Raw genomic sequence first — 13628 nt, forward strand, 5'->3', positions numbered from 1 at the left:
ATACTACCTATAAATGAATTACATCATTGCTTCTGGGCCTTTTGGCTAAGATCAAGTGAATTACATCCATAGCTGTACTCCCAAACATCAAATGAGCATGCACAAAGACAAATATATATGATGTGTTTAATGTGCAAATAATGTGGGTCATAACTTCACTTATAAATAATTGCTTGTTTTGTGGGTACTCTTCTCATGATATAGGCACTTTGATGTATTAGTATTTTGTCTAGTAATTTAATAAATTATTTTCACAAAACAGTGTACTGTGTTAGCATTAATTATAGTGACAGCATTTTCATAAGTGTTAAAAGTTAAGAAAAAAGGAAGATAATTATGAATACATATATGTACACACACACACACACACACACACACACACACACACTGGTAACACTGAGTAGAAAACAGAGGAGATAAATAATTTAAGACAATCCAAATACTCACTCCCCAAAGTAAAACTAAATACAATTTATACCTGCTGATTTCCTTAACTTACTATGGGAGGAAAACTCAGTTTTGAAATAAGTAATATTTTATGCCATCTGAGAGCAAAATTCATAATTTTATTTTTTAGTATTAATAGTATAAAGTTGCCCAGTACAAAAACAGAAAAAAATTGGAATCACAACAGCAAAAGTATAGGAAATACTTTCAGAGTTTGGAAGTACAAACCAATTATACAATATAAAATAATGTATATGTCCAAAGTAAATCCATAAAAATGTATCTCAGAAGCATTAAGGACCAAATTATTACAGTGATTTATTAACTGAGAAAATACATAATTATAGTTTTAAAGCAATGGAATTTAAAGTTTTCATTATTACAAAGAAAAAAATCTAAAATGTGTACTCTCAGAAAAATCATACATAATCTACATAGACTAAAAGCAAAAGTGGGTTTATATTTGTGATTTAATATTCTCTACAGATGAATCATGAAGAGCGAGAGTCTAAAGACAATGTTTCCACAGTGATACAATTTGTGCTCATAGGATTTTCTGACCTGCCCAACCTCCAATGGTTTTTATTTGCAGTGTTTTCTGTAGTTTATATTATTATTCTGATTGGAAATTTCCTCATAATCATAATAATCAGTATGGACCAAGCATTACAAAAACCAATGTATTTTTTCCTGGCAAATTTTTCCTCTCTGGAACTCTGTTATGTATCAGTGACTGTCCCAAGGATTCTGTTCAACATTGGGACACAGAACCGAANCATNTCANTGNTGTCCTGTGCNACACAANTGTNCTTCTTCCTTGTTTTTGGAACTACTGAANGTNTNCTNCTNGCTGTGATGTCCTATGACCGCTATGTGGCCATCTGCAACCCTCTGCACTATTCTCTGGTCATGACCCCAACAAAGTGCACACAGCTGGCAGCAGTCTCCTGGCTTGGAGGCATGCCAGTCCAGATAGGACAAACCTGTCAGATATTCTCTATGCATTTTTGTAATTCTTACAAAATTAACCACTTCTTTTGTGACATACCACCAATTCTAAAGCTGGCTTGTGGGGACACTTCAGTGCATGAACTGTCTGTCTATGTGGTCGTTATGGTGGTGGCTGCATTCCCTTTTATACTGGTGCTTGCATCCTACAGCAAAATCATTGCCACCATCTTGAGGTTGCCAACAGCCAAAGGTCGGGCAAAAGCCTTCTCTACTTGTTCTTCCCACCTGCTGGTGGTACTGTTGTTTTATGGATCTGCTACAGTTACCTATTTCAGACCAAAGTCCATGCATTCCCCTGGAACTGACAAACTGCTGTCTCTGTTCTACACTGTTGTGACTCCCATGTTCAATCCCTTAATATACAGCCTTAGGAACAAGGAAGTGATTGCTGCACTGAGAAAGTTCATACTCCAAAAATAGGGTCATGTGCACACATAGAAATTTCTTATTTACCTTAGCTACTGGTAAGTTACTTATTTTGAAATGTTTTATTCCCATACTGAGAAGGCAATCCCTTCCATTTTAGAATGCATTTCCCTTCATTTTTCTTATATAGTATCTTCTGTATAGACTTATTTGGAGGAAGATAATGAACTTCAATGTACTATTTTGGAAAACAGTAATTATTTTAAAAATAAAATCTTAATAATTCAAAATTTGTTTTAAAAATATTGGTACAATTTAAAATCGATTTCCACATCTTAAAGTGTATAAATTATTTTTTCTCCAGGTATTCATATCTATATTTTCTGACAGTCTTCTATGATTCTGAAGTATATAAAGAAATAACTACCAGTAGAAACTAAACTTTATATGCTTTTTGAATAAGTCAATTTTGATGAGTTATTTATTAGTGAATCTCTCTGGACCCTACTAAAAATTGTGAAAAAAATCTAAGTTGGACAGGCTCAGTTCCTATTTGAGTTTATTTATTTAAGTGATTTTGTTCCCCTTCCTATGGGATACTTCCCAAATAATACTAAGGGGAAAACAGACCAATCCATTCTTCTAATTAGAATTCAATGATTTTGTGGTATGACACAGCACTATAAACGTAGTCAATATTTTTCACTTATTTTTCTTTATTATCATAATCCTAAATTACTATTAGATTCTGTTATTGTTGATCCTCTATAAAATTATAATTCAATTACATATTTATTTTCCTCATGTTTACAAATATGACTTCTATGAATTTAAATGTAAATTCAAGTGTATGAGTAATTTCAGGATTCACTGAAATCCAAAGAACTATGTTTTCTCTGCATATATGTGCTATTATGATTTTAATTCTGAATAGGGACACTAAAAATAATTCAGCTTTTGAAGCGATATTTATGAGGAAACTGAACCTCAGGTAACTTATCCATGCATTTCTATCTTATACAAGATTGCCAAAGTTACAACATGTTTTAGATGAGTTTGTGTTTTTCACTGCACTTGTATTCCCATTGCAAAATTGTGCCTGATCAGTTTATGAGCTGCTACGCATATGCAGACAAGCAGCCAATTTAAATGTAGTGGTTAAGGAACAACATGAAAATAAAGTAAAATAATTGGGAGGAAGAAAACTGTTAGTAGGTGTGGTAGGGGTAAGTGTGGCTAACGTACATAATGTGATCACAGTATATTCTGTAAATGTATAAAGTTGGTGAAAACAACCGAAAAAAATAAAAAATAAAATCACATACTTAGTTTTACATTTCTGCTTCAGAAAAAAGGATAATTTTTCCTACATATGAATAGAAAAATTGAATAAATACACTCGCATCACCAGGCATACATGCAATTTTACAGAAAAATAACAATATAATATTTAATCTTAATGACTAGAGTCATAAAAATAAAATGTTAAAAGTATGTGAACTATTTTGTCTAAGATATAATCCATGAAAGAAAATTATTTAACTGGATTTCTGTCAAATTTAGATAGTTGATTCTGATGTTAATTTTTTTAAAAGACTGGAAAGTGTTTGAAAATTCATTATGGAACAAGGGGATTGTTCACATAATTATATTTCCACCAATCATCTAGTTATACATGGGATCAAATATATATAACCCAAATTACTATAATGTTAAAGGTATATTCTAGTGGCTATAACTAGTGGAGATTCAATCACAAATGATAAAAATAAATTGGTGAAGTATATAACGTTTGCATAGTGTTAATGTTCAATGTGTGTATAGAATGGCTCTCTGCTTGTCTCTGTATCTACAAATTAGTATTTTACTTACATAAAATAATCCATTGCCTACATCGAGCATCCTAATCAAATGTGTTTCTCAACAATGTTCTATATGATTATGTCTACTTAAAAGTTATGCCTATGCATTCTGTAACTCATAATGATTCCAAGGTGAAAAAATGTCATTGTAGTTTACTTGACCTTAACATTTACTTTCCCCATGATATTTGTCACGTTAAATTTTAAAAACTAACATCAGGGATACTAACATCAGAAAATTATCTTTTCATGTCATCTAGGTGTTGAACAAGAAATTGTTCTTTCTAAAAAACTCTTTCTTCTGGGTATGGTTTTGGAACTACCATCTACAGATGAAATTATGTGTAAATACTCTACATGCTTTTTACAGTTTGTACATATAAAAGTAAAAAATGGGCAGTCTTATTATCAGTCATTACTCCTCACCACCTGTATAATGTCGGGAATATAAAACCCTGACTGGATCACAGAAAGATATATATACACAAACATTCAGCACTAACTTGTGTCAGGGAGAAAAGGGGCGTTGGGTGTTAAGAATGAAAGGTAATCGTAGGGATGGGAAAATCGGGAACGAGGAAATGCAGAGAGAATTGGATGAAAACACATTATATGCATTAATTATGTTCTTAAAATAAACTGTCTGGATATTATTTTGGTTGTCGTACTATCTCTTTAAGTGACAGGGAGAAATAGTATTTCAGTTAGAATGTTACACGGGAAAAGAGTTTATTTCCAGGGTAGCAAGACTTAGCACTTAAAGAATATAGTTAATTTTTAATCTGAGATATTTGAAAACTCTGTTAGTAACTGTTTCAAATCAGCTTCATAGCTAAAAGGGCTAGTTTTCTTTCTCATATTTGGTATAAACAATAATGGTATATATTATATGGTGCCTAGAATTAGACAGGTAAATGTGAAATGATTTTGTCAAATAAAAATTTATTTTGACATTATATACACACTTTTAACTCGAGAATAAAACTCATACAGAGAATTAGATAAGGTTTTAATGCTTAAATTTCAAGCACTGTTTAAGGTAGACTTTATCCATTTCTGGATATAATTATTAAGTAATTATATGGAAGAAATTGAAGGTGATCAGTGGCAAAGTAAGTCCATATAGTAAAGATTATTATCATCACTACCAACACCTTCATTTATCTCTCAAAATGTATTAAAGAAATAATCTGTTTAGGCAACATTAAAGTATTTTATATATGTGAAGTCTAGAGATAGAATATCTGCTATCAGTGGGAGGAGAGGCCCTTGGCTTTAAGAAGATTCTAGTCCCCAGTATAGGGGAATGTCAGGGCCAGGAAGTGGGAGTGGGTGGGTTGGGGAGCAGGGGGAGGGGAAAGGGTATAAGGGATATTTGGAGAGGAGACTAGGAAAGGGGATAGCATTTGAAATGTAAGTGAAGAAAACATCTAATAAACAATAAATCTTTTTAAAAAGGTCAATTTTATATAACTGTTAAGGAAGTTAGAGGAATGAGGTTATTTTTATCTATTAACATCCTATCCTGCTTGTATTAAAATGCTTCCTTTGTTTTCCTGTAATAAACATGTAAGTATACTGCTAAACAGCAGAATAGAGAGAAAAAAAATCTGGACTTTAAGCTATTTTTTAATAGCATCACTACATACTAAATGATTGATATCTTAGCAGCTCAGTTATCAGATTCCTTATAAGAGCGTCTACTTTTTACTTTGCTCATTCTTCTTTGCATTTTTCACCCTGGCAAATTAAAACTACATGAGCTCTAGGGTCATAAAAGTCAGATTTGATTCCTTGTGCAATGCTCCATTAGGATAAATTGTCTTCACAACTATGTATGTTTTCTTTATGGTCACTATGTTCACAGAGGAGTTGTCAAATGTTATTATACCAGCAACAGAATATAAATATCTGCTGTCTAATACAATCAGACAATGTTCTTTTTTGACTAAACCAACCTTAATTTCATTTCTATTATGATCCTAATTTCACCTCTACATGACTCCCAGTCAGCTAGCCTCTGCCATTTTCTACTGTCAGTACTGTGAGAGCACCCTACAGAGTTTTTAAATTATGTGCCATATTTTTCTAATTAAATTATAGTATAATTACAGGATTTTAAATATATTTTAACTAATTCACTATTTTTCTAGAATATTTTCAATCCAAATTAAATATATGTTTAAAACGGGTTGAAATAAGTTCCTTTTTCCTTGTCCAGACTTAGTCAATATTACATGTGTTAAGAAATGATGATGATCTTATACTAAGCTACTTTTCTTTTCTTATGTTTTGCTACTTGTTTTCATTTTCCTATTATTCACAACATATTCTGAACTCAAGACAGCTCATACTAAAAACTACACTAGTTATGATGTACTACATGTATATCCAAAATTCTAATTTTTATCTGAGCATGCATCCATGCAAATATATGATGTGCTTAATATACAAATGGTGTGTGTCAGAACTTTAGCTACGAATAATTGCTTGTTTTGGGATGCGACTTCATATTAAATAGTCATTTTGATGTATTAGTACTTTATCAAGTAATTTAATAAGTTATTTTTGCAAAACAATATTCTATGTGTCACCCAAAAAGGATAGTGACAATTCAAATCCTTTAATCAATATTTATAGTTAAGAAAGCAAAAGACAAAAATAAGATATGTGTTCACCTAGGCAGATGCCAGCAAGAGCCTGCTGACAAGGGGCCTGATAAAGCTTTCTCTTGCGAGGTTCTGCCAGTGCCCAGCAAATACAGAAGTGGATGTTCACAGTCATCCATTGGATGGAGCACAAGGTCCCCAAGGAAGGTGCCAGAGAAACACCCAGGGAGCTGAAGGGGACTGAAGCCCCATAGGAGGAACTAACCATATGAACTAACCAGTCCCCCCAGAACTCCTTGGAAGTATACCACGAATCAAAGAAAATACATGGTGGAACTTGTGGCTCTAGCTGTATATGTAGCAGAGGATGGCCTAGTCAGTCATCAATGGGAGGAGGGGCCCTTGGTTCTGTGAAGGTTCTATGCCCCAGTATAGGGGAATGCCAGGGTCAGGAAGCAGGAGTGGGTAGGTTGGGGAGCAGGGGGTGGATAGGGGATTTTCAGAGGGAAAACTAGGAAAGGGGACAACATATACACACAGAAAATGAGAGGGGGAGGGGAGCGAGGGAAGAGAAAGAATGGGAGGAGGAAGGGAGGGAGTGGGGAGAGAAAGGAAGACTCTTGGAAGACTGAATTGAAAAAAGTAAGTGCTGGTATCAGGATTCATGAGAACATAAATTATTTAAGACAATCAAGATGATCATTCCCCAAATTAAAGTCTAAACACAATGTATGCATTCTGATTCATATAGCATATACTGGAAAGAAAACTCTGTTTTGAACTGAATAATATTTTACAGTTTATGGATTCATTTTATTTTTTGTGTGTGTGTTCAGATTACAAGATTAAACAGAACACAGGCCTAGAAATCCTCCTCCACAGCAAAACCATAGGAAAGCTTTCAGATTTGTAAAGGACAAATGAATTATACAGTTTAAAATAAAGTATCTTTCAAAAGTAAATCCATAATAAAATATATCTCAGAAGCTGGAAAAACAAATTCTATGTGGTCATTTATTAATTATGAAAATATGTTTAATTATAGTTTGAAAGCAATGGAATTTAAACTTCATTATTAAAAAGAAAAACTAAAATGTGTGCTCTCAGAATGCATACATAAAACTAGATAGACTAAAAGCATAAATGATGTGCATTTGTGATTTAATATTTTCCACAGGTGAAGCAAGAAGAGCTAGAGTCCATAGACAATGTTTCCACAGTGATGCAATTTGTGCCCTTAGGATTTTCTGACCTGCCCAAACTCCAAGGGTTTCTATATGCAGTGTTTTTTATAGTTTATATAATTGTCCTATTTGGAAAATTCCTCATAACACTAGTAACCAGTATGGACCCTGCATTACAGAAATCCATGGATTTTTTTTCTGGCAATTTTTTTTCTCTCTGGAAATCTGTTATGTATCAGTTACTGTCCCAAGGACTCTGTTCAGTATTGTGATGCAGCTCTGAACTATTTCTTTGATGTCCTATGCCACACAATTGTGCTTGTTCCTTATTTTTGAAACTACTGAATGTTTTCTGTTGACTGTGATGTTCCATGACCTCTACATGGCAACACGTAACCCTCTACACTATCCTCTTGTTATGAACTCCAAAAAGTGCAAACAGCTGGCAGCAGGATCCTGGCTCGGAGGCATCCCAGTCCAGATAGGACACACTTGTCAGATATTCTCTATACATTTTTTGTAAATCTAGTCAAATAGACCACTTCTTTTGTGAAATATCACCAATTCTCACGCTGCCTTGTGGGGACACGTCAGTGAATGATCTGTCTGTTTACGTGGTTGTTTTGGTGGTGGTTGCTCTTCCCTTTATACTGGTGCTTGTATCCTACAGCAAAATCATTGCCACATCCTGAGGTTGCCAACAGCCAAACGTTGGGCAAAAGCCTTCTCCACATGTTCTTCCCACCTGTTGGTGGTACTGTTGTTTTATGATCTGCTATAATTACCTATTTGAGACCAAAGTCCATGCATTCCCCGGGCACTGACAAACTGTTCTCTCTGTTCTATGTAATTGTGATTCCTATGTTAAATCCTCTGATATACAGCCTGAGGAACAATGAGGTGACTGCTGTACTCAGAAATAGGGCCATATGTAGGCATACAAGTTTATTGTTTTCCTAATGTACTGATAACTCAGTTATTATGAAATATTTTATTCCCACATTGAAAAGACAATAATTCTTTTTTATTTTATAATAATGCAAATCTTTTGCACAGTTTATTCTGTTTAGCCTATGTTAGGAAAGATCAAGCACCTTAAATGAACCATCTTTGAAAATCATATTTATTTTTAAGAAGATAATTTAATAATTTCCATTGTCTTTTTAATATATTGGTAAAATTTGAATTCAATTTACAGATCTTAAGGTTAATAGATAATCATTTACCCAAGTCTTCATACTGTTTTGTGACTATCTTCTATGATTCTCAAGAATATAAAGCAATAATTACCAATAAAAATAGAATAATAAATGCTTATTGAGTAAGACAATAAGTAATGAATTATCAGTGAGTTTTTCTGGACTCTACTAAAAAGTGCTGAAAAAAATCTAAATTGACTCATTTCCTATTTGAGTTTAGATATATAAGTGATTCTGATTGCCTGAGATACAATTTCAAAATACTACTAAAGGGAAAGGCGAGACTAATTTTCTTTCCCTTAATTAGATTGCAATGACTTTGTGATTTCACAGAGTAAAACATATGCCCTCAATAATTTTTACGTATTTTTTCTTTCTACTTTAACTCTAGATTTGTTTACTATAAGATTCCATTGACATTGTTGCTCCTTTTTAAATCTCCAATTCAAATATATGTTCCTCTGCCCCACATTTTTTTTTAAAAATATTTCTCTGAATTTAAATGTGAACTCAAATGTATGAGTAATTTCAGAACTTTCTTAAGTCCAAAGAATTGGGGTGTATCATCATATACATGCTTTCTTAATTTTAACTCTGACTAGGAGCACTAAAATTATTCACCTTGGAACTGATTTATATGAGGAAATTTAACGTCAATCAGCATACCCCTACATTTTCATCTATCTCCAACCATATGTCCAAATATCAACTTGTTTTAGAGGAGGTTTTGTCTCTTTCTACACTGGTAATGCCATACCTAAGTGTACCTGTTCAGTTTATGACCCACTATTGGTATGCAGACTGAATTAATTTTAGTGGTTAAAGAACAACATGAAAATAAAATGATATACTTGGGAGAAACTATATAAAATATAACTGATTGTTAAATATTGACATCTGTATAACTCCAATTAGTTTAATTTAAAAAATATATTAGTGGCTACTAATATTTATTAGTGGGAAAATAAATCACAAGTGCTAGAATTCAAAATTGGAGTAATATAAAACTTTTGTATATTGATAACATTCAATGTGTATATAGAAACGCTATCTGTCTCTGTATCTACAACTTAGTACTTATATAAAATATTCCTTAGCCTACATCAAGCATCCTAATCCTTTGTATAACTCAGCTGTATTCTATATGGTTAGGTCTACATAAATATTATGCATATGCATTCTGTAATTCATAATAAATACAAAATATAAAACTATCCCTCTTGTTAACTTGACCTGATCACTAACTATGTATGTGGTATAGACAGTTTTTGGAACTTTAAATTTGAAAAACAGAGTGATGTTAACATGAGGAAATTGTTTTAGCTGACTTCTGAGGATTAAACAAGTAATCGTTCTTTTATTTTTAAATTTAATTTTATTTTAAATTCATTTTCTACACTCCATGTTCCATCCCCTTCATCCATCCTCTGACTGCTGAACTTCCCACACCTCCTACATCCCACCCTGTCTCCATGTAAATGCCCCCATCCCTCACCCCATCTGATCTATATAGTCCCTGAGGGGTCCAGCCTCTTGAGAGTTAGGTGCATCATCTCTGAATGAACACAGACCCAGAAGTGCTCTAATGTATGTGTGTTTGGGGGCTTCATATCAGCTGGTGTATGCTGTCTGTTTGGTGGTCCAGCGTTTGAAAGATCTTGTGGGTACACAATAATTAAAATTGCTGGTCCTCCTACAGGGTCGCCCTTCTCCTCAGCTTCTTTCAGCCTTTCCTAATTTGACAACAGGGTTCAGCTGCTTCTGTCCATTGGATGGGTGCAACTATCTGCATCTGACTCTTTTAGTTGCTTTTTGGGTCTTTTCCAGCGCAGTCATGATAGGTTCTCCATAGCCTCAGTAATAGTGTCAAGCCTTGGGTCCTCCCCTTGAGCTGGATCCCACTTTGGGCCTGTTGCTGGAGCTTCTTTTACTCAGGCTCCTCTCCATTTCCATCCCTGTAGTTCTTTTAGATAGGAACAATAATGGGTCGGAGGTGTGACTGTGACATGTCAACTCCATTCCTCACTTGATGTCCTGCCTTCCTACTGGAGGTGGGCTCTATTCTTGCTATGGTTTGGGGACTAAATTCTACAGAAGAAATTAGGTCTAGATATTTCACATTCTTTTTAATGTTTGTACATTTAAAAGGAATAATTGGCACTGTAATTACCATTCATTACTCTTCCTCTCCTTTGTAACGTGAGGAATAGAGAGCCCTGACTAGATCACAAGTCATGGAGAAGAAATTATCTGGTTGCACATCACATATCTGCATAAACAATCCTAGACTCTGTTCAATGATATAAAATTTCTTTTCTTACTAATGTTCTGATGAAATTGTCACCGTTCATAAATCATGTGAAGTCATAATATGTTGATGTTTTCAATTGTCACAATACTTAATGATTGCAATAATGACTGCAATAATGATTTCAATAAAATCGGATAGAGTGGTATATCGCTCAACCTTCATCTCAGGAACTCATTTTGTATTAGATGTTAATTAATAAAAACTCACATTGATAGCAACATGCATTAATGATTTATCTATATCACACATACTCTTATCTAGGTTAAGGGAGCCTTGTGGAATACGGAGTTGAAAGTCTGAAAGAGCTAGAACAAGTTGACATCTGAACCAAATCAGTATTTTTGTACATAACAGGACTGCCACATGTTTGAACTCATAGCAACTAAGACAGCATGCATAAGACTTGCAGAGTGTGGGCTGGTGAGATGGCTCAGCAGTTAAGAGCACCGAATGCTCTTCCGAAGGTCCTGAGTTCAAATCCCAGCAACCACATGGTGGCTCACAACCATCCATAAGAAAAATCTGATGCCCTCTTCTGGAGTGTCTGAAGACAGCTACAATGTAAACACATATAATAAATAAATGAATAAATAAATAAATAAATAAAATCTTTAAAAAAAAAAAAAAGACTTGCAGAGTGTAAAGTCAACATAAACATTAGTATGGAATTGGGAGGGCTCCATGAAGACTCAATCCAATTTGACTGAGATGCTATCAGCATTTGATGGAAAACTAATACATTTTATCCAGGAATGTATTGCATAATGGTTTTCTGTACCCATTATGTGGTCCCTATGCCTACATTATACATGTCGAACCAACTTGAGTTAGGGAGAAGATGGGGCATTGGGTGTTGAAAATGAACACATAGCTTGTAGGGATGCAAAAAAAATCGGAAAAGAGGAAATACAGAGTGAACTTGATCAAAACACATTATGCACATTAACTAAGTCCTTAAAATAACCTATCTACATATTATTTTAGTTGCTGCATACATATCTTTGAGTGACAGGCAGAATTAATATCTTAGAATTTTACTTGGAAAGAGTTGATCCCCAGGGTAGCAACACTTAGTACTTAAGAAATATAGTTGGTTTATAATCTGGGACATCTGAGAGAGAGTTAGCTATTGTTTCAAAGAAACTACATAAGCTGAGAAGCATATTTTTTTCTTATTTTTGGTGCAACCAATAATGGTAAGTAATATAATGAAGTTAAATCAAATAGATAAATGTAAAATGATCTTGTCAAATACAAGTTTATTTGTACAAGTATACACTGTATTAAAAACAGAAAACATAATTCAACAACAAAGAATTAGATAATTCTTTAGTGCTTAAATTTCAAACACTGATTAAGGTAGACTTTATATATTTGTTGCTATAATGATTAAGTAATCACATGGAAGAAATTGTAAAGTAATCGTATGTAGTAAAGATTATTACCATCATCACCAAAGTCTTCCTTTAACTCTCAAAACATATTAAAGAAATAATCTATTTATTAGATATTCAAATTTTTATACATATGTCAAGTCTAGACATAGGATGTCCACAAAGCCTCCTTTTATATAACTGTTAATGAACTTATAGGAAGGACATTATTAATCAACTTACATCCTATCTGGGTTGCATTAAAAGTCTTCCTTTGTTTTCCATCTAGTTTTCCTGTGTAAGTATTTTCCTTATATTTGAATAAATCTATTAAGTGTGGAATAGTTGTGCAGTTAAACAGCAGTATAGAGGTAGCAAATATGAACTTGAAACTATTTCTTAGTAGCATCACTACTTATTAGATTATAGATATCCTAGCAACTCAGTTATCATATTTCCTGAGGACATCTACTGAACATTTTACTTATGCTTCTTTGCTTTTTTTCTGATAAATTAAAACTGTATGAGCTCTATAGTAACAAAAGTCAGATTTGACTCCTTGAGTAATGCTCAATCAGGATAAGTGGTCCTCATAAATATTCATGTTTTCCTTATGGTAACTATGTTAATAAAAAGCATTGTCAAATGTTTTTGACAGTAACACAATATAAATTTAAGTGTCTGCTGTCTAATTGAAACAGAGATTTTTTTTCTAAGACAACCACAGTTTTATTTCCATTTTCATCCTAGATCCATTTCTACATTACTCCCAGTCTCCTAGCCTGTGCCATTCTCCACTGTGAGAATACATTGCAGAATTTATAAAATATATACCATAATTTTCTAAGTAAAATTACTATATAATTCTAGGATATTTAGAAAATTTAAATAATTCACTACTTTCTAAAATATTTTCAAAACCAAATTAAATTGTTTAATATGTGTTGAAATATGTTCCTTTATCATGGTCCAGAGTTACTTGTGTTAACAAATGGCAAATCAGTTTCTCCTTCCTATAGTGAGCAACTCATTTTTGTTCCTATTATTTATGGCATAATAGGAACACAAGGTAGTTCATACCAAAAACTACATGATATACTACTTATAAATGAATTACATCATCACTTCTGGGCCTTTTGGCTAAGATCAAGTGAATTACATCCATAGCTGTACTTCCAAACATCATATTAGCATGCACAAAAACATATATATGTATATGTATATATATATATATATATATATATATATATATATATATATATATAT

General features: G+C 33.2%; 1 protein-coding gene and 1 pseudogene across 1 annotated transcript; both read left to right on the forward strand.

Annotated features, from left to right (window-relative positions):
• The first annotated feature begins 930 nt into the window (after positions 1-930).
• Positions 931-1878, forward strand: LOC110319153 (olfactory receptor 10AG1-like). Its single transcript, XM_021194587.1, has one exon. It carries the CDS (start codon positions 934-936, stop codon positions 1876-1878), a length of 945 nt encoding a protein of 314 aa, XP_021050246.1. The 5' UTR covers positions 931-933.
• A 5600-nt stretch (positions 1879-7478) lies between these two features.
• Positions 7479-8439, forward strand: LOC110317946 (annotated as a pseudogene).
• The last annotated feature ends 5189 nt before the right edge of the window (positions 8440-13628 follow it).

The sequence above is a fragment of the Mus pahari genome, chromosome 3 (assembly GCF_900095145.1).
Source record: "Mus pahari chromosome 3, PAHARI_EIJ_v1.1, whole genome shotgun sequence".
Lineage (NCBI taxonomy): Eukaryota > Metazoa > Chordata > Mammalia > Rodentia > Muridae > Mus > Mus pahari.